Source organism: Phoca vitulina, unplaced genomic scaffold, assembly GCF_004348235.1.
Source record: "Phoca vitulina isolate PV1807 unplaced genomic scaffold, GSC_HSeal_1.0 scaffold25, whole genome shotgun sequence".
NCBI lineage: Eukaryota > Metazoa > Chordata > Mammalia > Carnivora > Phocidae > Phoca > Phoca vitulina.
Window position 1 is genome coordinate 38,959,650 of NW_022589728.1, and position 27,206 is coordinate 38,986,855.

General features: G+C 40.0%; 1 protein-coding gene across 1 annotated transcript in view; it reads right to left on the minus strand.

Annotated features, from left to right (window-relative positions):
- RUNX1T1 (RUNX1 partner transcriptional co-repressor 1) overlaps positions 1-27,206 on the minus strand; it is a 130,642-nt gene that overhangs the window by 50,896 nt on the left and 52,540 nt on the right. The window contains 2 exon segments of the mRNA XM_032421787.1: positions 3,262-3,503; positions 5,562-5,699. Of these exon segments, the coding sequence (XP_032277678.1) occupies positions 3,262-3,503; positions 5,562-5,699 (380 nt within the window).

A 27,206-nucleotide genomic window follows, 5' to 3' on the forward strand; every position in this document is an offset into this window, starting at 1 on the left:
TAATTCCTTTAGGATATTGCTCCATCCACTTTTTTGAGCAGTTCCTTTTCTTTTTATGATAAAGTGTGGGGGCACCAAATTCTAAGTTTATACCTTTAAACTCAAAACATCTTCCCATGAAACTATGAACCAACACTAACCTCCTATCTGTAACAACACAGATCAGCAGTCGATTTTTTTTTTTTTTCATTTTGTCTCAATGGCTTGTTTTCTAAAGCTATGCTAGCTGTTTTATGCATTAAAACTGTTCCTACTAACAGTTTTTCTAACTCCATCTAAATGAGAGCATAATGTGATTCATTATGAATGACTGCCTGAGTTCAAGTCACAGGCCCGTCACTACAGCTGGGTAGCCCTGTATATTTTACTTTTGTAAACCTCAGTTTCTCCACATGTAAAATGTGTATAAAATCACTACCCCCAAGGGTAGTCCCAGGATTTAAATAAAATAGCATGCGTAAAAGCCTGTAGCCAAATGCTCCAAAAAAGAAAAAAAAAATCTGTTCTCTACTAAACAAAAACTGCTGGTTGCCAAAAAGGAAGAGGGTGGGGGAAATGGGCAAACTGGGTGAAGAGGGGGGTGGGAGATACAGGTTTCCAGTTATGGAATGAAGAAGTCACAGGAATAAAAGGCATAGCACAGGGAATATAGTTAGTAATATTGTAATAGTGTTAGATGGTGGTAGATGGTCGCTATACTTGGGGTGAGCAGAGCATAACGTATAGAGAAGCTGAATCACTATGTTGTACACCTGAAACCAATGTAATATTGTGTTGACTATATTCAAATAACAAAATTTAAAAAAATCCATTCTCTATTCATTCACTCATTTGACAAATTTTCACTGCCTCCCTATTACATGCAAAGCACTATTAACTAATGTCTTCCCCTAACTTATCTTTCTAAGATTTTTAGAGAAATACGTATCTTAAAAAAAAGTATTGCACTCAAAAGTATGCCATTTTTAATATGTGGGAAATCGACTTAAAATTACCAAATTTTTCTGTAACTGAAGTTATGGAAACCACTGTTAGAGACCATATCAAATTTAAAAAGCAGTTTTAAAAAAAAAACAAAACCCATTTTTTGTTACAAAGAACATATTCACCATTTATGTAACACAATCACTGCTTTGGACTTATTCCATGGCTCTTAGGTTTAATTTATTTGTGAGTTGCTAAGCATATTATGCAAAACTCAAGAATGAATAAAAAGGAAAAAATAAGTGATTGACAAAACTAACTGCAGTATGCAGACACAGTTCTGTGGCAATCATCCTTCCAGTCCTGGAGGAGAAAAAGGTGGACCTGGCAGAGTGTGGGAAATGCAGAAGTTTTTTGTTCTTAAGAGTGCAGAGTGGATATTGTGGACATTGATGTCCACAACAGCCAAACTATGGAAAGAGCCAAGATGTCCATCGACAGATGAATGGATAAAGAAGATGTGGTATATATATACAATGGAATATTATGCAGCCATCAAAAGGAATGAGATCTTGCCATTTGCAATGACGTGAATAGAACTGGAGGGTATTATGCTGAGCGAAATAAGTCAATCAGAGAAAGACAAATATCATATGATCTCACTGATATGAGGAATTCTTAATCTCAGGAAATAAACTGAGGGTTGCTGGAGTGGGGGGGGGTGGGAGGGATGGGGTGGCTGGGTGATAGACATTGGGGGGGTATGTGCTATGGTGAGCACTGTGAATTGTGTAAGACTGTTGAATCACAGACCTGTACCTCTGAAATAAATAATACATTATATGTTAAAAAAAAAAAAAGAAGAAGAAGAAGATAGCAGGAAGGGAAGAATGAAGGGGGGGAACCGGAGGGGGAGACGAACCATGAGAGACTCTGGACTGTGAAAAACAAACTGAGGGTTCTAGAGGGGAGGGGGGGTGGGGGGACGGTTAGCCTGGTGATGGGTATTAAAGAGGGCACGTATCGAATGGAGCACTGGGTGTTATATGCAAACAATGAATCATGGAACACTACATCAAAAACTAATGATGTAATGTATGGTGATTAACAACAGAATAAAAAAAAGAAAAAAGTGCAGAGTGGAGGGAGGTACGAGTTAAAAAAGTGAATTGCAAACTCTGTCAAATGTGAGTTATTGCGATTAGAAGTATGTCTACTGCACTAGACCCTCACTCAGGCTTTAATTCTGGGGCTTCTTCTGCAAAAAAAGGCAACTGGTATTATGGCTTTGCTCATGATATGGCCACATCATAAAAATGAATGATCTATTTCAAGAGAAAGCAAACTGGGCCCTGTCACCTGAATTTGAGTTCAGCCATGTGGGCTGAATATGTGACTCACAGCTTCTCTATGACTCGGGTTTGCTATGGGAAAATTGCCTTCCTAAATAAAAATCCTCTACTTAAATAGAAAATCACAGTATGTGTAAAAGTGATTTAGGACCCGCCCAAAATGATATATGTTCTAATTTCTAGTGTGATACCGTACAGAATATAGACTCATGTGCTAAAATCCACACTTTTCAAACTAATGTTTTAAGTAATTCTACCTATAACAAAGTTTTTTTTTTTTTTAAACAATTGGTTAGCAGGGGTTGGGGGAGGGGAAATTGGGGTGTTATTGTTGAATGGGTACACAGTTTGGGGTGATGAAAAAGTTCTGAAGACAGATGGTGGTGAGGGTTGCACAACAATGTGAAGGTACTTAATGCCCCTGAACCCTCCACTTAGAAATGGTTATAATGGTCAATTTTATGTTATGTATATTTTACCACAATAAAAGTTTTTAAAAAATGTTATTAGCCTCAAAAATGAAAACACATAGAAGAATGTATTCCTGGTTATAAATCCTTGTTCATTTCTAGACTGGTAATAAAAAATCTCTCAAAGCAACCACGTCAAAAAGAGCACCCAATTAGATTAAGTGAATCATTAACATAACAAAAACACTGTCATTGTGGAAAGCCACTAGTCAGGCCAAGAGATTATACCTATGGAATTTTACACACACACACACACACACACATTTATGGCTAAGAAAATAATAAATTTGTAGAACCCTATCTTTATTAGTCAAATAATAAAAGAAACCACGGGGGGGGGTCCATACATTATGCACATTTGAGAACCCTGTTACTTCAGAATTCTCAGATTTACATGCAATCTCCAGGTGTAGAATATATTAGAACAAAATAGGTGGGAGAACAGTCTCTATTTGGAATCTCCCACACACACTATCCCTTACCCCAGAAAATTGGGCTCATTTCCATTTGCTTACCACCAGTCCTAGTACGAGGGTGCGGACTCTTTCTCCTATCTCTGGAGAAATGTCATTGCCAAACTGCTGCAGGGTAGTAAGGAACCGTTTCAGCTTACTGAGCTGCCTGGCGCCACAGGCTGGGGGCAGCTGTTGATTAGCCAGAGAAGAAGAGGAAGAAGAGGAGGGCCCATTGCTAAAGCCATTGGGCGGCGAGGGGGCGCCATTCAAGGCTGTGGGTGAATGGCTCGTGCCATTAGTTACTGTCAAGAGCACAAAATCAGAAAGAAAAATAAATAAATTTACAGGGAATATGCACAAAGAAATTATAACCAAGCTTCATTCCCTTTAAATCTGGTGGATTTTGTGATTTAACAACTGTTGGGGCTTTGTTCGGGTACTCTGTAACTAAATGGGTCTAACTCCTCACCATGCATGAGGGTATTCTACACGGAAGCTGGTAATAAATGGGAGTCGGCTGTAACACAGGGTCAGCCCTACCTCCATGTGCACATATGCCAACCACCTGAAAGCTTCAAACACAGAACAAACAGCGTTGGGATGTCAGCCTTTTGTCACAGGCTTACATCAATATAACGGGACCATTCCTTTCTAAACTGTTCCCCTAGAGAAAGCGTACATTTGGTGGAGACTAAATTTATCACTGAACATTTTTAATCATGTTTTGTACACACAACTGACAGCTGTGTTTATAGAAATAGGACTTTCAAGTTTTAACCTTATACCACCCAATTAGAAGGCTATTTTCTCCCCCTCGTATTTCTTAACCACTTCTTTAGGGAAAATGCAAATTTTATATAAGAAGCCAAATGGATATGGTATTATCAGAGAGTTATTTCAAGAAATCAAAAAGGGACATCTCATTCCAACTAATAGCATGGGTTGGTGGTAATTTGATAACCTCACTTCCAATAAAATTTATTTGAACATCAAGATAATTCCTAAGCACAAGACTAGAAAATTTGGCACATTTCTCACCGAAGAAAATGCTGATTTTATCATATTAAATCAACTTATTCAACAAACTCATCTTTATCAAACCCATCTTTTTAATATAGTTTTGACAGATTATCTCCAACGGTGGTCTGAAGATGTCTTGAGTCCTCTATTATTCTTAAAAGTTTCAAGATAATGAAATGGTCCCTTGTCCCCAATGAGCGCCAAAGCGTCATGGAATGATTGTTCACCAGGACCTCTCACGGGAGACACATGCCTGTCCCTGTGGCTTCGGGTAACAACAAACCAAATACAAGATGACAGGGTTACAAGTTGGCACTGCTGCAGCCTCCTGTCCCTTCCACGTTTGGGAAGGTCTTTTGAATGGCAGGGCAACGCTGCATCTACAGCCTGGGCTGTGTGTTTTGCCAATCCCTCCTAATCCCACGGATCTATCTGGTTTTGCCCGTTAGTTATTTTTCATTCATATAGGCTTCATGGCACGTGGTCTGTAAATAGTATTATCTGCAACCGATAGCATTTATTAGTTTCACAAATCCTTTAGGACAATTTTAACCAGGATTCTGAGAATGACTGGAGACAAAGCTATCCACTATCCACTATCCCTACTGGAATACACAGGACAGGAAGAGAAGTCGCTGTTCGGTCAGAATGTTCTGTCCTTTCCTGGGACGACACAGAAAGCAATACACACCACTGATTCAGAACACAGGGCCAGAGCTGAGCTGGAAGTGAGTAAAGGTTTAATAAAAGTCTGACGGGCTCAAGACAAGAAAGATGCTCCTTATTTCAGAAAGTTTTCTGTATGTGACTGTTGCCTAGAGCAATACCCCTTCTAATTTAAGGATGCTAGATTTTAATATTATTTGTAAATAACAGAAGAAAGTGGTATTAGAAGAGCAGAAGCAACCTGGAAATAATTGTGGGATATTAACATGTTCCAAGTCAAAACGTACAAACTAAAATAAGGAGCGACACGTTAAGTCGAACTAAAAGTGACGGTGGTAACAAATGGAGTCCCACACCAAACTAATGCACAGTATTCTTCACCGCGGAAACCAAAGCAGACTACAACTGTGAAACAAAAATGAAAAGGCAGGCAAATACTGGCGGTCATACAAACCATCCCGAAGATGCTATACATGTGTACAGGCGCAATACCTACTTCCTGGCCATTAAACCATTTGGTGGGGGCGGGGGGGGGGGGGGGGGGGAGGGGGAGGGGTGCTTCACTTCTGTGTAACACATTGATGCTAGATCTTATTTTCCCTTAACTTTTATTTGCAGGAAAAAAAAATTTAGACTTCAAAATGGAAACAGGACATGCAGCAATGCCTACTCACGAGTCGTCGGTGTAAATGAACTGGTTCTCGGAGCTCCTTGAGTTGTGGGGGGAGGTGGCATGGTGGGAGGAGTCAGCCTAGATGGGGTCTTCACATCCACAGGTGAGTCTGGCATCGTGGAGTGCTTCTCAGTCCGATCTGGAGGACGCCACCAGGAACAGGTTATTCTACTCCTTAAGCACCTTCGTTGTTTTTTTGTTTTTTGGGTCTTTTTGGTTTTTTAAGTGGGGTTCATCTTTTTTTACAAGCAAGTGAACAGAAGAAATCTGACGTCTCCTATCAATAAAGCAGGCTTATCTACTGAAGTTTAAATCAGGACTTTATCATCCAAACCCCACTTAAGAAGGTGGCACAGATGGCAGGACCTCATTTGTAACTGGGTTATTTTACATCCTATTGTTATTTCTGACTTGGGCAGATGCTACCTTGGTAGTGTTACATGCAACAGCACAACCTCACTGGAAGCTGAAGCCACATTAGCAAGAGCTAAAAAATAGATGGGCAAGTAGAATGGTAATAAACTCTTTAGCTCAGAAACGACACAAATCTGAAGCTCCGTTATGCAGGTGAGATACTCACAGGAGCCAGCATTTTGCAATGATTTTTTCGTTAACACCTGCCATTCCCTTTGCACGCTTAGTTTCTGGCCTATTAGATGAAGCGGGTTATGTTTCCCAGATACACCTCTCACTTCAACGTTGCTCTGCCCTGTCTGAAAAATCACCACTACATAAATGCTGTCTTTTACACAATGAAGGTAAACTAATTTACTCAGAATTTGTGAGTTTACAACCCACCGTTTTAAAAACATGAGACCAATACTTCAATTAATAATCTCATGCAGCGTAAAAATGGAAAAACCCCTGAATTGAGAACTAAAAAGAACTAAAGGCCCTCCTTATATTTTTTCATGAGTATGTGAGAGATACGGAGAAATTTCCTGATTACCCAATAATGAACACTTGAGCTTCAGGATTCTTTTCTACTAAGTATACTTTTCCTTTGAAATTTTGAGCTGTTTTTTTCTCAGTCAAATCTATTTACCAAAGCAACAAATCTCCAGTAAAAAAAAAAAGTGGGTTTCGTTTGTTTCTTTAGATCCAATTTTCTACAAACATTGTGTGCGCGTGCGCACACACACCCCCAAAATGTCTGAGACGCCTCTTACACTCTCAGGAGCAGTTATTTCCCACTTGGACTATCCGAAAAGTAACACAGACTACTGATCAAGAATGAGTCTTTTAAAACCTTATGATAGCCATAGGGAGAAATTCTCAAAAATTACTCAAAAGTCTATTTTTTAAAAATGAAAAATCCAAATTACTACTACGGCAATTCCAAACCTAGCTCACACCTTGACTCAGAGCCGATTCATTAAGACTTGGGTAGCAACAGAACATAACATTTTAAAGGTGAAATAATGTTGATACCGTATTAGGGAAAATGTGATAAAAGAATGAAAATATAATCATCCTAAGAACAGCATTTTGATAACCTAGTAGCTGGGTCTCTAATTCTTAATCTCGACTGCTGGCTGAGTAACGACAACTGTCCCTTCAGTAAATACGTGTTCTAAGGGAAATGATGGTAAGAACACACCATGGAGAGCATTTCTACCTTTATCTTCCAGTTCAAAACTCATCTTCGTATTGCAATTCCCGAGCACTTAACACCCAGAATCAGATAAATCACTTATTCTAGAAGAATACAGAAGTTAGGCAGGTTTAAAACTGCTTCTTCAACAGTTAAAATCACTGCACAGTCTACTCACCTCAACCAACCTCAGCAACAAGGGAATAAATAAATAGCTTTCCGCTTATGTTGCAGCTGAGGGAAGAGGTACGGCAGCAAATACAAGTCTCCCTAAATAAAGGCAAATATTTCTGTCATGCCAAGGAAGGAGGGATCGGGGGAGGCTTGCCAGAGTCGGCTGGGAGATAACAGTGGGAACTGCTGGTCCATCTGGTTTTCATTCTGCTAACACTCACGCTGAACTGTGAGAGAAGGCAGTCCAGATACACAGATTCGAAGCACGTGGTTGCACAGACCAAGAAAGGAAGAGCAGGAGGGGGGAGGGGGAAGTGGGAAGAAGGAAAAAAAATAAATAAAAGCAATGGAAGGAAAAGAGAAGAGAGAAGAGACCGACACAGGGAGAAAAGAGCCTACTTGAAGAGAAAGTTACTCGGGATGGCTTCATCCACCCCAAAAAGGGGAGCCTTACTTAGTGGGCACAGCCCCTACCCCTTACTTACCTCGATGTACCTCCTGAGCAAAAACCTAAACTGGAAACCATATCTTAATCTCTGTGTTTCTTTACTCTGTTTGCGGACGCTAAGAAAAAAGGAAATGAACTATAAAATTGACAACAGGGTTTCCTCTTCAAACTTAAGATGATCTTAATAATAGTAACAACAACAACAACAAAAGGCAGATGAGTGATTTTTTTTTTTAAGATCCTTGAAATGACACTGATACTTTAAGAACAATAATCACTGAGCCAATAAATAGCAAAAACCACCACTGCTTCTAACAGGAAATATATACATTCTAACCAGAATATATGTATACGTGCATATATTTAGGATTTTGACTTTAGCCAGATTTCTGTGATGGTTAGCTTCACTCTGATCAAATGGAGTTCCAACCCAGAGGTCCTACAAACTTAGACAAAGTGGGACCATATGTAACTCATTCTGTGCTGTTCAGTGCAATCAATCCAGGATGGGGATCGATGGTGAAGTAACCAGCCAGGCCTAACTCATACACACATACACACAAACCCTCTGGAGTAGAGAGATTTAAGATAAATTCAGAAAATGTGTTTCAAGTATGCTGAGTTCTGTTGCATTTGTTTTAGATTACTAAAAAAAAAAAAAAATTTTGAAATATATATTCTTGAAACTTTTATAGCAAACAGCAAAAGAGCTATGATTCAACCACATAAGTATTTCACTCCACTTCAAATTAGAGGATACAGTAAAACCAATATTAACTTAGAATATTTCTTATGCAATTTTTTAAGTTTATGAAAATTATACTGTTCTTAGACATAATTTCTATTTTTAGTTGCTGCAGGGGAATGCTGACATTTATTGAAAGATTGACACAAAATGATAAAAAAGAAAAAAAAGAAAGAAAGAAAAACCATCTCTATCAGAGCGGGAAGGTAATGTATAATCAAAAGGATTGACTACTTCTACCTTAAGGATTCACACCACTTCTAAATAAAGATCTCCCCTATGTGGTAATATTTCAACTCACCTGGCAAATATCCAACACATATGTACCAAAGATGGCTGAAACATGGAAGAAAATGTGGCATATATAAATACATTACTGATACCATTTCAATATCCAATTCAGTGTCAAGGCCTTCTAGAAGTGGTATGTTTTCCATTTCCTTTTTTGTTTTTTTAAGTAAAAAGAAAAGGTATGGCATAATCTACCATAGCACTTATTTTACTTTTAGTTAGTTCAAACAGTTCCAGATGTGTTTTTAAGGTATGAAGACTAGGCATTCTATATTTTTCTTGTTTGCATCCTATTCTAGAGATGATTTGGGTAAATAGGAAGTCCAGGGTTGGTAGACAGAACATCTTTTTCTCTCCAAGTTCATCATGGCAATTATAATAGAAGAACTAGCTATGTCCAGGAGATGTTATGGATTGAGAAACCTCTTGGCGAATTAGCAGTTAGGGCAGAGTTAGTCTGATCTGAGTAAGCGCCAGCTATAGGAGTGAGACGTTCAATAAAGAGGAATAAGCCCAAGAGGAACTCAAGAACTACCACCGGAAAGGAGAAGGCAGTTAGGGAGGCACAAAACTGGGTACAGAATTTGATTTCCATGGAAAATACGGCAGGGCGCCTCGGTGGCTCAGTCGTTAAGCGTCTGCCTTCAGCTCAGGTCATGGTCCCAGGGTCCTGGGATCGAGTCCCACATCGGGCTCCCTGCTCCGTGGGGAGCCTGCTTCTCCCTCTCCCACTCCCCCTGCTTGTGTTCCCTCTCTTGCTGTGTCTCTCTCTGTCAAATAAATAAATAAAATCTTTAAAAAAAAAAAAAAAAGAAAATACGGCAAATACAGGCCTGACAACAGAATCATTTAGTGGCTCCACCGTCTGGGTGTGAGACATTACAGGAGACAGTCTGCAGAGTGGCATGGTAGCCATTCAGCCTCCACAATGCTGCCATTCCACTTCCCTGCTGAGCACTTCCGGAATGTTCACTCCTGCTCAGAACCCCTGAATAGCACCTGAGACTAAAAGTCAAATGCTAACATTTTACACATGATGGAATGATACAATGGAAGACTATTTGGAATAACAGACGAATTTCCCAGTTAAGACAGACTTGGTTTCAAATGTAGACTCAACCTTAGCAGTGGGTCCTCAGGCAAGTAATCTTGAGCCCCAGTTCCTCCTAAGAAGAATAGGGATACAATCCCCTCTGCCTCATCAGGACCCTGACATAGTGCCTACTCAGGTCAGGCACCAACATGTGTGATCTCCATTCTCTTCCTGTGCCTGCCTCTTTGTGATCCATTCATGGCTTTATTTCCAATGTCCTTCCCCCATGTCTATGCTCTATCTGTAGAGGGCACCTTGGCACTCCCTGCCTTTTCTGCCTCTCTTTTTGTTTCCTTCATCTAGAAGGATCTGCCCCATCTACGCCATTCTTCGCTGCCCATTACAGATCTTCTCACAGCTCTTCCCAGGTGCTTGCCACATCATGCTTGCTGGGCCTTTCTTTTAGCATTTACCACAGCCTATGTGGATGATAGTTGTGTGTCTATGTGTATGTGCATGTTATATACCCAATCACCCCAACCAGGGAAAACTACTTGATGGCATTTTTTAAAATGTTTCATTTAAAAGATAAACACACAACCATCAACAGCATATAAATATATAAATAGAAAATGGAATGCAGGTAACATGGGAAGATGCTGGGGACCTGAAATGTAGTTCAACTCTGCGATCAACTTACGTGGTTTCAGGCAAGTGTAAGAATAATCTGTTACCTCACACCTTATCACAGGTGTTTGATGATGACTTTTTTTTTTTTCCTGAAACACAAATATGATCTTAACTATTCCATGATTTAAAACCTTTCGGAATGAGTGTCCCGTTGTCCTAAGAATACTCTTTAGCTTAGCTTATGTCACAGATACTGCTGAGTTCCTACTGAACAGCCCTTCTCCCTTTCTTTCCTGCTGGGAAGTCCTGATTTTGCTCAGGTTGTCACGTTCCCCTTTATCAGCAACAGGTTTCAGAGGTAAGGGCTGTGCTCCTATTCTGGACAAAGGGTCATGAAGGGAGGTCTATGGAAGAAGTTTTAGGAAAGACTTCCTCACTATCTAATCAGAGACCCAAGGAAGAAACAGACCCTCTCCTTCTGACAGGCACTGTTATATCTGTGATTCCTTCACTTCACTTCTTTGGAGTCTACTTTTCGTACCCATAAAGTTAAGCATCTTAGATTATATGACCTCGGGGATCTTTTGCAAACTCTAATATTCTCTGCTTTCTTTCTGCAGATACGGCTTATGTTCATTCCAAACACAAAGACGACTACTCAGAGAACTTAAATCTGACAATAAAGGGACCACACAATTATTTTGAAATTGGTGATTATAACCAGACTTCCTCTGTTCACATAAATATCTATGTCCACAAGAATGTGTCTGCATAGAAATCTTTACCCATAAACATGACAATTAACATCTACCTCTTGTTTTCAAACTCATTTTCAATACTCATTACTAAATCTCCACCAATGATTTGGTTATGAAATAACCCTATCAGTGTCCACTTGTCTCTGTTTGGTTACCATCAAAACACTCACTTTCATAGCCAAGGTTAAGAGTACTCTACATTCACTTTGCTCCCTCCTCATTTCCCATTCCTCTTTCACAAACTTCCAGTGGACACCTACAAGACTGTCTGCCTAGAAAATTTCCCTCCTCATACTGGGACCTGCCATTCCCACTAATCTCATAACATCATGGGAGTCACCATGTTCTTTCATGACCTTGTACCAAGATACCAGCAGCTGGCTCAGGCACAGCACTCATCCAAGAGGGGCAATGTCAGTCATTCTCCAACATTTCTGCCTACAGATTTGAAGAAAGAAAAACAATCCCACTCCAGAGGTAGAAAACTGCACTCTCTACTGCCCTCCATGTCTAGAAAGCAGGTTTTTCATGAAAAAGGCAACTAACAGGCAGAAAGAAATGATGAGAAATGGCAAGAGATTATCCTAATAATGCTAAGTAAAATTCGTCATTCTCCTAGATCCTCGGGGCTAGTTGCATCTCTAAAATTCCTACAATGTGCTCTTCCAAAGCGTCTACAGATTCTAGTCCATCAATCCCTCCTTTACCTAAAACCTAGTTTGAGTTACTTTTCATGTGAAACCAAAGAATTCAGACTAAAATAATACTGGAATGTAACATCAAGGTTACATTGATGTAACCTAACTCCCACCGAAACTCTTTAATTATCTCTTCATTATTAATCCAACAAACACTGGGTACTTTACCTGGCATCTCTGTAGCATCTGACGCTGTTTCCCACTTCCTTCCTTTTGAAATACCATTGTCCCCAGGATTCCACAATTCCAACACTCTCATTTTTCTTGGGCCTTCCCGGCTGCTCCTTCTCAGTCTCTTTTATGGCTCACCTTTCTCCACCTCTGTGACAACCATTGGTATCTCCCCCAGTGTTCCTTCATAGTTCCTCTTCAAATTTTTACTCTATACCTTTTCCTTGGTGACTTCATTTGTGTGGTGATGGTCACCCCATGGCCCTTGTGTGGATGACCTACACCTATACCTCTAGTCCTACCACCCATCCCAAGTTCTACATCCAAACATCCAGAGGGCTATTCCCTTCCACAGCCTGTATTCAAAGCCTCCTCATCCATCATCTCTTACCTGGTCTAATCAATAGCCCACTGAATGGTTCCCCTGCCCTGAACTATTCAACCTGTTCCATTCTCCAGATGACATTTGGAGAATCATTTCACCACATATGTCACACATGTGATCAGAGATTTTATTCCTCCCTTTTTTTAATTTTATTATGTTATGTTAATCACCATACATCATTAGTTTTTGATGTAGTGATCCACGATTCATTGTTTTTGCATAATACCCAGTGCTCCATGCAGTATGTGCCCTCCTTAACACCGATCACTGAGCTAACCCATCCCCCCTCCCCCCTCCCCTCTAAAACCCTGTTTGTTTCTCAGAGTCCGTAGTCTCTCATGGTTCATCTCTCCCTCTGATTCCCCCCCATCAATTTTCCCTTCCTTCTCCTAATGTCCTCCATGCTATTCCTTATGTTCCACAAATAAGTGAAACCACATGATAATTGACTTTCTCTGCTTGACTTATTTCACTTAGCATAATCTCCTCCAGTCCCATCCATGTTGATGCAAAAGTTGGGTATTCATCCTTTCTGATGGCTGAGTAATATTCCATTGTATTTATGGACCACATCTTCTTTATCCATTCATCTGTTGAAGGGCATCTCGGCTCTTTCCACAGTTTGGCTATTGCGGACATCGCTGCTATGAACATTGGGGTGCATATGGCCCTTCTTTTCACTACATCTGTGTCTTTGTGGTAAATACCCAGTAGTGCAATTGCTGGGTCATAGGGTCGCTCTCTTTTTAATTTTTTGAGGAACCTACACACTGTTTTCCAAAGTGGCTGTACCAACTTGCATTCCCACCAACAGTGTAAGAGGGTTCCCCTTTCTCCACAACCTGTCCAACATTTGTTATTTCTTACCTTGTCAATTTTTGCCATTCTAACTGGTGTAAGGTGGTATCTCAATGTGGTTTTTATTAACTCCTCTCTTATTAGTAATCTTCAAAGAACTTTTTTAATGTTAAGCATAAAGTCCATGTGTCTTAACAGGGCACTGAAAGACCTGTGGGACCCATCTGATTCCTATAACTGCTCCAGACTCATCTTCACTTCTCCCTTCCACCCCATCCCCACCTCTGAACTCTGAACTCCATACTGAACTAATGCAGCTCTCTAAATGTTCGCAGGTCACTCAGGCGTCCCTCACACCACATCCTTTCCTTTCCCTAGAATATTCTTCACCCCACTGCTGCCTGGTTAAGTCCATCGTTCCTTTAAAACTTCTTTGGGTGTCACTTCAGCCAGAGACCCTCCACTGACAACCCATCCCCAGGTGATCCAGACAGCCCCATCTTCCCTGTCTAGATCCCTCTTATAGCACTGCCCTTAGAACCAAGTCAGTCTCTCCACCTAGACCATATTTTATTCAAGGATACTGACAACATCTTACTTGTTTTTATATTCTCAGTACTCTGCACAGTACCTGATACACAGAAGGTGCTTGATACATTTAGTATTTTAAATGAATACATATTGCTATAATGTCATAAAGGATGTCTACAGTCACAACTTTGAGACTCCAGAACTTTCAAGAGACATGATAAATTTAACTTAAAATCATCTCCATCTTTTTTCTACCATCCTAAAAGAATTCTAAAAAGAATTTCTATATTCTAAAAACATTAAATCACCAAAGATAAATCTAAAAAAGACACCAATAAATTATTGAATTCACCAGCCTTTCAGTAATCACAACATATTCTCTAAAGGCCTTTTATATAATATTTTTAAAAAAGGCTATGTAAGGCAATTTATATACATATAACCCACAGTCACCAAAAGCTCCCTTTTTTACAGTAATTGTGAAATCATACATATGCACATTCAAAACAGAGAGAAAAGTGTATTATGAACCAAAAACACTATTTTTTCCTACATTCCACAAGTTTTTCTGTTGCTTGTTTATGGATGGTGGGATTACACATTATTTTTAATTTCTTGCTGTTTTCTCATTTAAATGTTCTACAATAAGAATGTTTTATTTTTACAAGCAAAAAAACACACACACAAAAACCAATTTATTAGGGTAAGTCACCTAGAATCGGGCATTGGGCACTGTACCGAAAGCTCAGCATGCTTTGTCTCGTTTTAAATCTCACTATGAAAAGGTACCACAGATTTGCCCATCTTATACAAAGGAACTGAGGCCTAGAGGGGTTGGACAATCTGTCCAAGATTACAAGCCAGAATTCATTCCAGGCCTTTTCAGAGTTCAAGATCATCTAAAACTAATGTTCTTTTATACATGATCTAGGAAACTGAAATAAAGACACATTCCATAAATGTTAAATTGAGAGTTAGCATCATACTAGAATTTCATCTTCCAATATTACTGTACTGTGACCATGTAAATTTTAATTAAACAAAACTTAAAATTTAGTTCCTCAGTCACACTAGCCACATTCAAGAGTTCAACAGCCGTGGCGACACAGTTGTGGCCGGTGGCTACCCTATTAGAGAACTCGGCCCTGGAATGCTTCCGTCATCACAAAACCACGGCGCCATACTAGAATCATGGCTCCATGGCAGGAATCCCTGGAGGTGACAATGCAGACTGAAAGAGCAGGGATGAGGAGTGCCTTTCACTTCATCCTAAACACCTGCAATCCCATTCAGATCTTTTACTTGTTTTATAAATTGGGCTTCTGCATAGGATTTCATTTGGTGGTTAAGGGGTAGAAAAAACAATAGCTGGAAACCCAACGACTAAGACAAGTGAGCTCTCAGCTCTGAAAAAGTGGGAGAGGAAGACAGGAAATTAGTAAACACTGGAGGAACGGCACGAAGGAGAACAAGGCCAAGGACTCAGTCAGTGGCTGGAGCTGAAGACCAACTTCATGTCTTTAAAGATCATGAACTTGGGTTAAGATGGAAGATGGGCAAAAGAATGAAGTGAATCCATACTAATCTATCACTATTTCTAGAAAAAATGGTTTCAGTCACGCTTGAGTCATGTCCTTTTGGGGACAACAATGGGAATTTCCCTTCCCTTCCTCTCGAGCATTTATCTAGCTAGTACTTGTCATATTTCTCTTGGTTCTGAATGTCTCCCCAACCACAGTGTGTCAGCTTCGAGAATGCAGAAATTTCTACCTCCACGTGTTAGTTCCTTCATCTCTCCCACAGCTGTCACCACCTTTACTCCCGTGACTCCTGCTGTCAAGTCTAAGAACCATTTCCTGGAGGCCACCACGTGGGTATCATGCAGCCCAGGGTTTAGCTACCCCACTTCAACCAGCACTGTTCCACACAGAGGTGCTTTATGCACTATAGTATTCTATTTAAGATTTCCTTTGGGGTGGAAAAAAAAGAGTCTCCTGTTTGAGAAGAGTTTGAAACCCCTGGCACAGGCAGCCAGCAAATGTTCACTGAATGGCTGTGATAAAAATACTTAAGGAAAAACCAAATCGCCGAAATGCACAGAAAAGTAACTCTTGCTTATGTAAGGAGCAGAGAAAGACACAGGCATCACCAAGGGCCCATAAACTGATCATATGTATCTAGAGAACACCCTGCTGCCAAATTGCAGATCATTCCAGAAAGTGGAAAAAAGCCATTAAATAATAAGTGATCCAAACATTTTACAATCTTTAAGTATAGACAATTTTCCTCCAGTAATATCTGTCTTATTTGCCAACATTAAGTGCCATTAAGAAGGCTTGTGGAGCTGTTGCAGAGGATCGTACACACAGCCAGTGCGCCATCAGGTACCAACATCCAGGTGGGAGGGATGGGGTGGCTGGGTGATAGACACTGGGGAGGGTATGTGCCATGGTGAGCGCTGTGAATTGTGTAAGACTGATGAACCACAGACCTGTTCCTCTGAAACAAATAATACATTATGTGTTAAAAAAAAAAAAAAAAAAAGAAGAAGATAGCAGGAAGGGAAGAATGAAGGGGGGGAAATCGAAGGGGGAGACAAACCATGAGAGACGATGGACTCTGAGAAACAAACTGAGGGTTTTAGAGGGGAGGGCGGTGGGGGGATGGGTTAGCCTGGTGATGGGTATTAAGGAGGGCACGTTCTGCATGGAGCACTGGGTGTTATATGCAAACAATGAATCATGGAACACTACATCAAAAACTAATGATGCAATGTATGGTGATTAACATAATAAAATAAAATTTAAAAAAAGAGAGCTAATGAATCAAGGCAGAAAATGATGAAGGTACACAGGGTATGTACATACCTGTGGCTAAATCGCAGACAAGTAAGGAGCAGGAGCTCAAATGGCTATTTGTTGAATTTAATCAAATATGCTCTTAAAAAAACAACCAGTACTGTTAGTTTAGACTTCACATGATAGGCAATTGGGAAAGCCCTGAGAGTTTTTAGGTAGTTGTGTGATATGCTCATTTCTATCTTATATTATGGGTATACATGGAGCAGAGAATAAATAGGGCAAGAAAGGCAGAAGAGCAGGTGTTCTGGTTTGCAATAGCCTAAGCTAGAAATAATACCGGCATCCAGCATGGAAGTGGCTCTTAAGAATGTAGACAACAAGATTCAGGAGACATTTTTATAGTCTATGTCAAACTCACAGAGCTTGGCAGTAAAATAAAACTAAACCTTGAGCAAGTAGGAATCTAGAGGCTCGTGGTAATGTTGAAAACCAACACCAAAACACAGCAGGACGAATCATTTGGAAAAAGGCGGGATAAGTTATGTCACAGTTTACTTAGAGATATCCCTGCAAGACTCTGTTGTTCTTACATAAAACATCCTGAATGTCTTCCTCTTGCACATGGGTCACCATCAAATTATTCTTCTTCCTAAATGTGCTTCTCCATCGCCATGAGTACCCCCAAGCACCACCATGGCTCCCTAGGACTTTCTCAGGAGCTAGTCGGCAATGCCCTTCACCCTACACCACAGTCAGTTTATCCCACAACAGGTGGGATGATCTTGGTAAACACAAAACTATTCACTTGCTGAAATAAAAGTATTTATTCAAAAATACCTGAACCATCTACAAAGTGCCAGGTATTGTTCTAGACACAGAGAAAAGACAATGGACACAAAAGAAAATCACAGCCCTCAAGAACTTTACAGTCTAATGATTGAATCAAGTTACTCCCATCTTTAAAGTGTTTCAATGGTTTATCATCACTCTCAGGATAAAATCCAAAACCCTTTAAAAGACCTACAACCTAGACAGATTTAGTCTCTGCTGGCCTCTCCTATCTCCTTTCACATCTCTCTGGTTTTATCAGTTGCAAGCTTCACCTCACCTCAGGGATTATCAGCCTGGGAAACCCATCTCAGCTCAAATTCACTTACTCAAGGAAGGCGTCCTTGATCCCTCCCCAGCCCCCTGTGTTGTAAGCTTTCCCGTATCATCTAATTGTTCTTTATAGGGCTAACTGCAACCATTATAAATAACTGTATAATTACTAGTTTGTCTAATACCTCCTACCAGACGGCAAAATGCTCTGTAATGGCAGGGAGCATAACATTTCATCTCCTATCATATATCAACTCAGTCCCAGAATTTAGTCCGCTGCCGAGAACCTAGTACAACAGTGGACAAATACAGACTTTTTCCACTTAAAAACAGAGATTTTGGGGCACCTGGGTGGCTCAGTAGGTTAAGCGTCTGCCTTCAGCTCAGGTCATGATCCCGGGGTCCTGGGATCGAGCCCTGCATTGGGCTCCCTGCTCAGAGCGGGAAGCCTGCTTCTCCCTCTCCCACTCCCCCTACTTGTGTTCCCTCTCTCACTGCCTGTCAAATAAATAAAATCTTTAAAAAACCAAAAACCAAAACAAAAAAACCCACAGATTTGGAGGTACAAGTAGAGCAAAGCAATTGTATTCTTTATTCTCCTTAGGAGGGATTTCAAAGTTTCTTCAGTGATAGAAATATCAAAATAATGGTGATAATAATGAAACCCCTATTTATACCCTCTTCCCCCATCAATGGGACTTCCACTGACACCATGCCACCCAACCCCCCCAACAAAAGGTACAAACTCAAGTGATTCACCCAAAATACTGTTCAATATCTTATTTGGGTTCTTAGCACCATTTGATCTGTTGGGCAGCTTCTTATTCCTTCTCTCCTGTGGTAACATTCTTCTAGTTGTTGCTAGGAGTTTTAGTGAATGTTCCCTAAGGCCCCTGGCCTCTCCTCCCCACCGGGGCCTCACCTCCTCCTCTCGTGAACTGGCTTCCTTCTAGTCTCTGAGGCAGGCCTGCTCAGCTACTGCAAGAAATCGGGCCAGCGCTATCTCCAGGCGACGACTCTCTCCTGAGAACCAGACAAGTCATCTAGCTTGCTTCACAACCCCTTGACAGCTGTACTTAGAACCAAATCTAACAACTGCCTTAGGAGATCTGTGCCTCCTCCTAGATATCAACCTCTGGTACAGCATCACTTCCCCCACCCCCACCCCCCTCCCCGCGCCCGAGCTGACCAAGCCCCAAACACCACAATCATCCTCAGACTCCTCCCTCCACATCATTCTCCTTCCACGTCCAATCCATTCCCTGCATCCTATCAATTCCACTTCTAAATACATTTACGATCCACCCTTAGCTGGGCTTCAGAATCTACAGAGCCTCTGAAGGGTTTTCTCTACCTCCAGTCCCTCTCTGCACAAATGCCCCCTCCTCCTTGCTTCTAGAGCAGTATTTCTAATACGTGAATTTGACAAAATCGTCTTATAATTCGCCTACACTACACAACCTACTTAGAATCTTTCTACAATTATCGAAGTTGGTTGGGATAAAAGATGAAGGTCCTTATCTTTTCAACTCTATCTCTAGCATCTAAGCAAGGATCTTACACATAGGAGGCCCTTACATCATCTGTATTAAACTATTCTTTTTTTTTTTTTTTTAATATTTTGTTAAGTCATCTCTACACCCAACGTGAGGCTCAAACTTACAACCCTGACATCAAGAGTCGCACACTCCACTGACTGAGCCAGCCAGGCACCCCTTAAACTATTCTTTAAAAAATTAAATTATCAAGATGTCCGTTCTGTCTCCACTTAGTATGTACTATAATCATTAGATATAATGCAATCCCAACCAAAATACCAATAGAATTTTTCCAGAATTTTACAAACGTAAAAGTCAATCTGAAATGAAATTTGAAAACAGCTAGGAAACTTTGAAAATGAAGTGTAATAAGGAAATGTAGCCTAGCATTTATTAAAAGGCACCACAATAATAATAATTTGAACAGTGTGCTACTGGTACAGAAATAACCAATAGAGCAGAATAAAAATTTAAAAGCAGAAAAATATAAAGCTCAGAAACAGACACACACTTATCTAAGAATTCAGTATATGATAAGGATGACTTGTAATTTTAGGAAAAGATAAAGCAATTCAACAAACTTTCTCAGGAATTACTAGACAACAATTTGGAAAAAATAAAGTAAACCCCTTTCTCATACCATATATCCAAAGTCACTCATTTCCATATGAATAAAATCTTTAATATAAATGTTTTTAAAATACTAAGTATATAAGTAATAGTAATACTAAGTATGTAAGTATATACACATATTTATTTAACCTTAGGATTAGGAGATCCTAACCTTGATAAGAAAGGCATAACGAACAATGGCACTTATTAATAAATTTGAGTACAACAAAAAAATACCATAAACTAAATAAAAGACAAGTGGTACCCAGGAAACAAGTATCTGTCACGTGAGAACAATGGATTGATATCCTTGATATGTAAAGAGCTCCATCAAATCAATAATTAAAATTTGAAAAGCCTAACAAAAGTTGTAAAAGAGTGAAATAGGAATTGTACAAAGAAATAGAAATTATCTATAACCCAATGGAGAAAAAAGTTTAACCTCACTGGTAATTTTTTTTTTTTTAATTAAAGCAAGATATTCTTTTTCATCTAACATATTGACACACTTTTTAAAAGATTTTTATTTATTTATTTGACAGAGAGATAAAGAGAGAGCACAAGTAGGCAGAGAGGCAGGCAGAAGGAGAGGGAGAAGCAGGCTCTCTGCTGAGCATGGAGACCGATGAGGGGCTCGATCCCAGGACCCCGGGACCATGACCTGAGCCGAAGGCAGCCACTTAACTGACTGAGCCACCCAGACTCCCCTGACAGACTTCTTAAAATGACAATATAGGATTAGTTACAGTACACACTTTGACTAGCAAACTTCTGTAAAATGATACCAATTTTCTTGTAGGACAATAGGCAATATGTATCCATTGTATCCAAATTACATATATCCATTAATAAAGCAACTCCACTCTTTGGAAATTATCCTAAATAAACAATATCAAGTGCACAAAGATGTTTATATTGAAGAAGACTGGAAATAACTGAATTGTCCAACAATGGGCATTTGGCAATTCAAATTCTAATAAAACCACACAGTGGAACTTAATGATGTGTATATTTACATGGAAAGATCTTGAAATATACCAAGTCAGGGAAATAGTTACAAGATCTATTTAAAAAACAAAACAAAAAAACTATTTTAACACAGTTATAAATGGATGGATTTGTGTTTGTGTGTAAGTAAAAGTCCAGAAGGATATGTATACAAAGGATCTACATCAGAATATTAAGAGGGGCTATCTCTTAAGTCAGTGGTTCACAGTGAGGCAGAGCTTTCAAATTACCATCAAATAGTCATGCTGTGAAAAGCCTCTTTCTTTTATATTTTTGGCTCAGTTTTAACCATATATTTAGACAATTCTAAGACCCTCATATTATAACATCTCTGAAGCTGGAACGAGTACTACAAAACCATGGAGTCAACGCACTAAGCAAAAGTGCTTAGTGGCAGCATTTCTTCTCTTGGTGAGTGATTCACAAAATAACTGTGCACCTTAAAACCAATTTAGGTAAAATATAGAGCACCTAGATTTTTCTAGGAAACTATCCGTGAAAAAATTTAAGGAACAATATACTTTGTTTGTTTTAATTGAAACTCTACCAAGACTGTTCATCTTTGGATTGAAGGAGTGAAAAACTGGGATTCAAGATGACCGAAAGTGGGGGTCCAGGGAGGTGGGGTTCTCTCCAAGGGCTGTAGCACATAAAAACGCTTGAACGCATCACAAAGGTAGAAGAAGTGCCTTATTCACCTCAGAATCCCAATCACCTAACAGTGTCTAACATCAATGTTTATTGAATAAAGGAATGAATGCTATTAAATAAGTCCACACACAGTAGCAGACAGAAAGGAAAAGACCTACAGGTCATGAGGTGGGGGAAGCCACAAGTCTACCAGAGCACTGTTGGAGTAAAATCCCCAAATAAATGATCAAATTCTTTATAAAGTGTTCATGCACCATCAACAGAACGCTCCACATAAAGGAGTTCTAATAACAAGCTAAGTCATCTAGAAGGGTTCCCAAAGATAGTTTGAATCGCCTATGAATTTTATTAGCGAATTCTTTACATATAATATTTACACACCAGTTGAGAACTGAAGGTATGTGTTTAAGTGGATATTTCGCCTTAGCTTAATATGGGGAAAATATAAGGAGATCAAAATTCTGTACAGCTGTATGAATTTCACATTCATCATTTCTTAATAGATGTTGCCTCAGTTAATATTTTGCATAATACAATTTTTCATGGAGGCTCATAACCTTACTTAAATTAATAAAGCAATTCCAAGAAGGTGCCCTAATTAATGAATTGTTAATAAATACTCCCGAAGGTCAAAAGCTCAAGTTCCATTTACCAAAGAAATAACTGCATGTGTATATTCCAATGTATCTAAGTCTATTTTCACCTCCCTTATTTCAAGACCCTTTAAAAGCCTGCATACCTTTTAATCTCAGGAAGACCACTGGGGAACCGAGAACAATAAAATTCTGGATGGCTACAGTCTGGATGACACATTTTTACAATTCACACACCACCTTAAGTTCATATGTCTAAACTAGACACATAAATAAATTTCAACTTAATAAGTGCTTAATGTAGCTTCATCTGTATATATACTTTAAATGTGGGTAAACATGTTATTAAATTAAGATGACAGTCTAAATTCCCATCCATTTACTAGGAATCATTTATATTTCATATAGCACTAGAGATGTCTTCTCTGAGCTCATGAAGAATTATAATGGAGGAAAATCAAACCAAACATTGATGGACAACTGCAAAGAACATTCATTCCATGCACAAATGAAAAATGTTGCTAGCTAGAGATCTATAAGATCATTTCAAAAACACAACCTTCTCGACACTGTCAGATAAATTAATAAAAGTAATAAATGTCTAAGTGCAAAGGAAGTTGTTCTCAGTCAAGGTTTACCACATCATTATTAACTTGTTACTAACAATAACACAAATTAGGATATATCCAAAATCATCCATATGATAGTATCACTACTACTACTCCCTTAAAAAACAAAGTGGTAGAATTTTTGGAACACGGCAATAGAAGTCCACCATAGAAATCCACTGGGATTGTTAATGTCGACCTTCCTTGACTGGCATGGAGTAAAGATGCTGGGAAACTGTTTTGACCAAACAAGCACTCAGTAAGTGCATTTCCCTTCTCAAAAGTACTGGCCAGTGCATCTCAGGAAAGTTCCTGAAGCCTGCTAAATCATTCCACATACCCTTAATCTTCTTTCTTTGAAAAACAGTAACTTAGTTGTACAAGCTTAGACATGCAAGAAAACAACAGATTTTCCCCTGGCAGATAATGCTTGATATGTCCCCTTGGGTTGACTCCAGGCAAAATTATTAAGTCAGCCAGGTTTAATTTCAGAGTCTCCCTGTTCTCCTTGGTTTATCTTTCTTTTAGTACCTTCCTCTATTCCACTCACCTCTAAGAATTCTGGAACTCTTATCCTGTCCCTTTGCTAAAGATATCAAAGATACTGTGACACCCACCTACACTCAAAGTCTGGCACTTTAGATTAGTCCCCTATATGTATATTTCTGGGACTAACATTGCAGCAGTCATTTAAACTAGTCCATATAACACTGATGACTAGTAACGGTGGCTACACACACACACACACACACTCACACTCACACACACTCACACACACATTATTCCTCATGGGCTAGGGAATCAGAATTACCCGAGTTGAGGGAAAGGGGGAAGGATAGAGGACACGCAGAAACACCAGTGCAATTGAGTAGAGGGAAGATATTTTTATCCCGTTCCTCCCTTCTGCCCCATGCTGAATACATTACCAGGTGCTCGGTAACAGCTGCATTTCCAGGTAATTTCCTTTAACAAACAAACATGGTCCTTCTCTGCCTTACCATGAAGGATGATCTATTACAAGTCTGCTATTGGGCCTTCAGAAACCAAAGAAGTATCCACAGGAAAGACACAAGAGTATCACAAGAAGCAATGCCTGGCAGTTACCTACTCACAGATAGCATCCAATGAAATTGGATGTTAATAAAATGTCTATTTATGAATATGATAAATACTAGAAAAAAATTACTATTTCCCTTTTCTCCTCTGCAAACGATCAGCTCATTTTCACCTTCTCTGTTTCAACATCAGTGTCACCTCCCCATGGCACAATCCTCCCCTGGCCATCCAATCGCAAGCAGGTTCTTCCGCTCTTTTGTTAGTTGCCTTCACAACACTTAAAAATTCAAAATTCTTTTACATCCCTTTCTTTCTACTTTAGGGGGCTCCCACCCCAGAACACTGCTGTGTCCCAGACCCAGCAGTGTCTGGCACAGAAGTACTCCAAAAGATGCGTTGAAACAAATGAGGAAGACAGGATTCTGACTTTCAATGGGGGCCACAAGAGAATGTGAACTGGTTATAAACCCAGCAAGAAAAGAAACAGGGAGGTGTCATGAACCAGAAACACAAAAGGAGGGTTAACAACCATGAGTTCATGCTGAGGACAAGGTTAGATGCGTGGTATCATAAAGCAAAGAGGAAAAGCTGAACAGGAGAGAGAAAATGAAGAAGGCTTTCCAGACTGAATGTGCCCCCAGCACGTCCAGCTGGGTACAACCCCAGACAGACGAGGTGAGGCAAGAAAGTCACTGGGTAAAAAACGAGGGTGCATTAATCTTAGAGACATTGCTTGACTCGTCTCAATCCTCCAGCCAAATTCTGATAACCTCACACCTTTCTTAAGAGAGCAAAGTGAGGTCATCAGGCATAAATCACGGCAAACCCTTTCCTCAGAACCCCTGCTTACCTGCACCCATGTCTCAAGTTTTGGAAGAGGCAATTTCCCCCTCTAAGGGGAAAGTCATCCCACCTTCTTCTTCAGTCTGTCTGGCTCTCTACCTGCTTCTTCCAAGAATCTACGCATGTTTAAGTCTCTCCCACCAAGAACAGACCCTCCCTCCATGTTGATGGCATTCCCTCCATTTTCCCACTGCCAGGCTTCTGAGGGGTAGCCCTCAGGGGCTCCGCCCACGTTATCTCTTCCAGCCACTTTGCAACTCACCACAAACAAACTCCAACAACAGATGGGGGTTACTGGTAACTACCTTCCCTCCAGATGGCCAAATCCAAAAGGCAATCTCGACTCTTCCCAATTACTGGCCTCTCTGTGGCATTTCACACTGTAGACCACACCCTCCATGAAACTTTGCCCCTGATTTTAATGACACCCAACTCTCTCCTCTACCTTGGTATTCCCCAGTGTTCTTTTCAAGGTTGTGGTCTCTTTACAATATATATTTTCCTCCTGAGTCACTCCAAAGGTTTTAGCTATCAGAAGTGACTTCGAATCAAGATTTCCAATATACACCTCTCTACAAAACAAACCTGTGATTCAGCTCCTTATGGAATATTTCAGTCATTATATACCAGGTAAACCTGGAAGTTATGCTTCAAAGTGAACTAGCCATCTTCTCTTGACGTATTATCTCCAATTCTAGTTGATGGTAACCAGTTGCCCAAATCAAACTTCAGATCATCCTAAATACCACTGCTCCCCACCCCCTGGCCCTATATCCAACTGATCACTAGAGCCCTGTGGTTCTCTTTAGTTAGTACTTGTACTTGCAGATCCTGCTGTTCCCTTCCTTCCTTCCTCCTTCCTCAGTGACACTGCCTGCAGCCAACCATCATCCTATCTCACCTGGCAGATTGCAAATTTCCCCTTCTTCAACTTACCCTCCACATTGCTCCCAGAGTGATATTAACATTCAAACCCAATAATATGATTTGGCTTAGAAGTCCACAGTGGCTTCCCTTTCTGCCGCTCCCACCTACAACGTAGATGTCTACTTCTGTTACCTTCTCATGCTGTAAGTTCCAGCCATGCTGGCTCATGCCTTAGCATTTCTGCTTCATGTTCTCCCCTGTATTTGAAATGTCTTTTGATTACAACAAGCTTGTGATCCTTCAAGGCACAGAACAAATGCCACCTCCTCCATGAAGCCTTCCCTAATTACCCCTGCTCCACATTCAAACTGGAGGGAGTTGATGACTCCCTTCTTTAGGCTCTCTTTTGCATATATCTGTTAAGTGAATTTAGCATCATCTATTATAATTGTTTTGTTTGCAGGTGTGTGTCCATGTGTGTATACTCTACACAAACACAAAGACACATACTTCCCGAAAAAGGCTAATGTCCTATTATTTCACCCCAGCATTCTGCACGGTGCTTAGTACATAGCTGGATCTGAATAAATGTTTGCTGTCACACTGCTGTAAGTCAGAAACACTAGCATTTAGGACAACAAGAAAAAAGAAATGTATCAAGGTAAAAAAGAAAAAAAAAGAAAGTGAGAAAGAAAATAGCACTGCTACATTAGACTCTGCCCTGCGAACCAACTGGGAATTAGGAGTTCTGGCTCTACTGTTCTCCCAAAGCTCTCTGTTCCTTCCCCTATCATAATGTAACACACATTTTATTACAGATATCTTTATATGTGTCTTCTCTGCTTGGGTGCAATACCACCACCACTAATATTGTCAAAACATCTTAATAGCAGTTGTATTTATTGAGCATTTACCAAGTGCCAGGTCTTTGCTAAATGCTTTACATGTGTTAACTCATTTAATCTTCACAATAAGCTAATACTATGGATGTTATTAATATTACCATTTTACAGGTGAAAAAAACAGAACCTTAAAAAGATGAAGCACTGTCCCATTGCAAAGGAAGAGGATTCAAAGCCAAGGAGTGGATTTCTGGGCCCATGCCCCGGAGTGCTGTACTATATACTCCTATGCTACATAACTACGGTATTATACTACTAATGATCCCCGCCAATCATCCACCACCAAATACATGCATGAAGGCCACCAGGATCCCAAGAAGACATGGGCTATGCTTGCCTTCTTCACTACTTGCCACACAGTGAGTACTCAGTAAATATTTGGTGGCCGACTGGCTAGCTAAATGACTGTTTAAAACTTTGGGCTTAATGTTTTCTTCCTTCCTTCCTTCCTTCCTTCTTTCCTTCCTTCTTTCCTCTCTCCCTTCCTCCCTCCCTCCCTCCCTTCCTTTCTTTCTTATTCCTATAAAATGAAGGTGTGGTTCTTTAAGATTTCTTTGAACTGTAAACATTCTATGGTTCTATTATATGAAGGTAAAGTGCTCCCCACCTAGGATATGATGAGGACACACTGGGAAGAGTAGAGGCAGGTAACCAAGAGTGTGGGTTGGACATGAGCAACCTTGACTGGAATCGTAGGTCCACCTCCTAACTGGGCAAATTTCTTGATCTCTGAACTTTTATTTCCTCACCTTAAAATATGGGTGGTCCTAGTAGTGGTCCACTACTGCCTCAGTAAGTGACTTTGAAGAT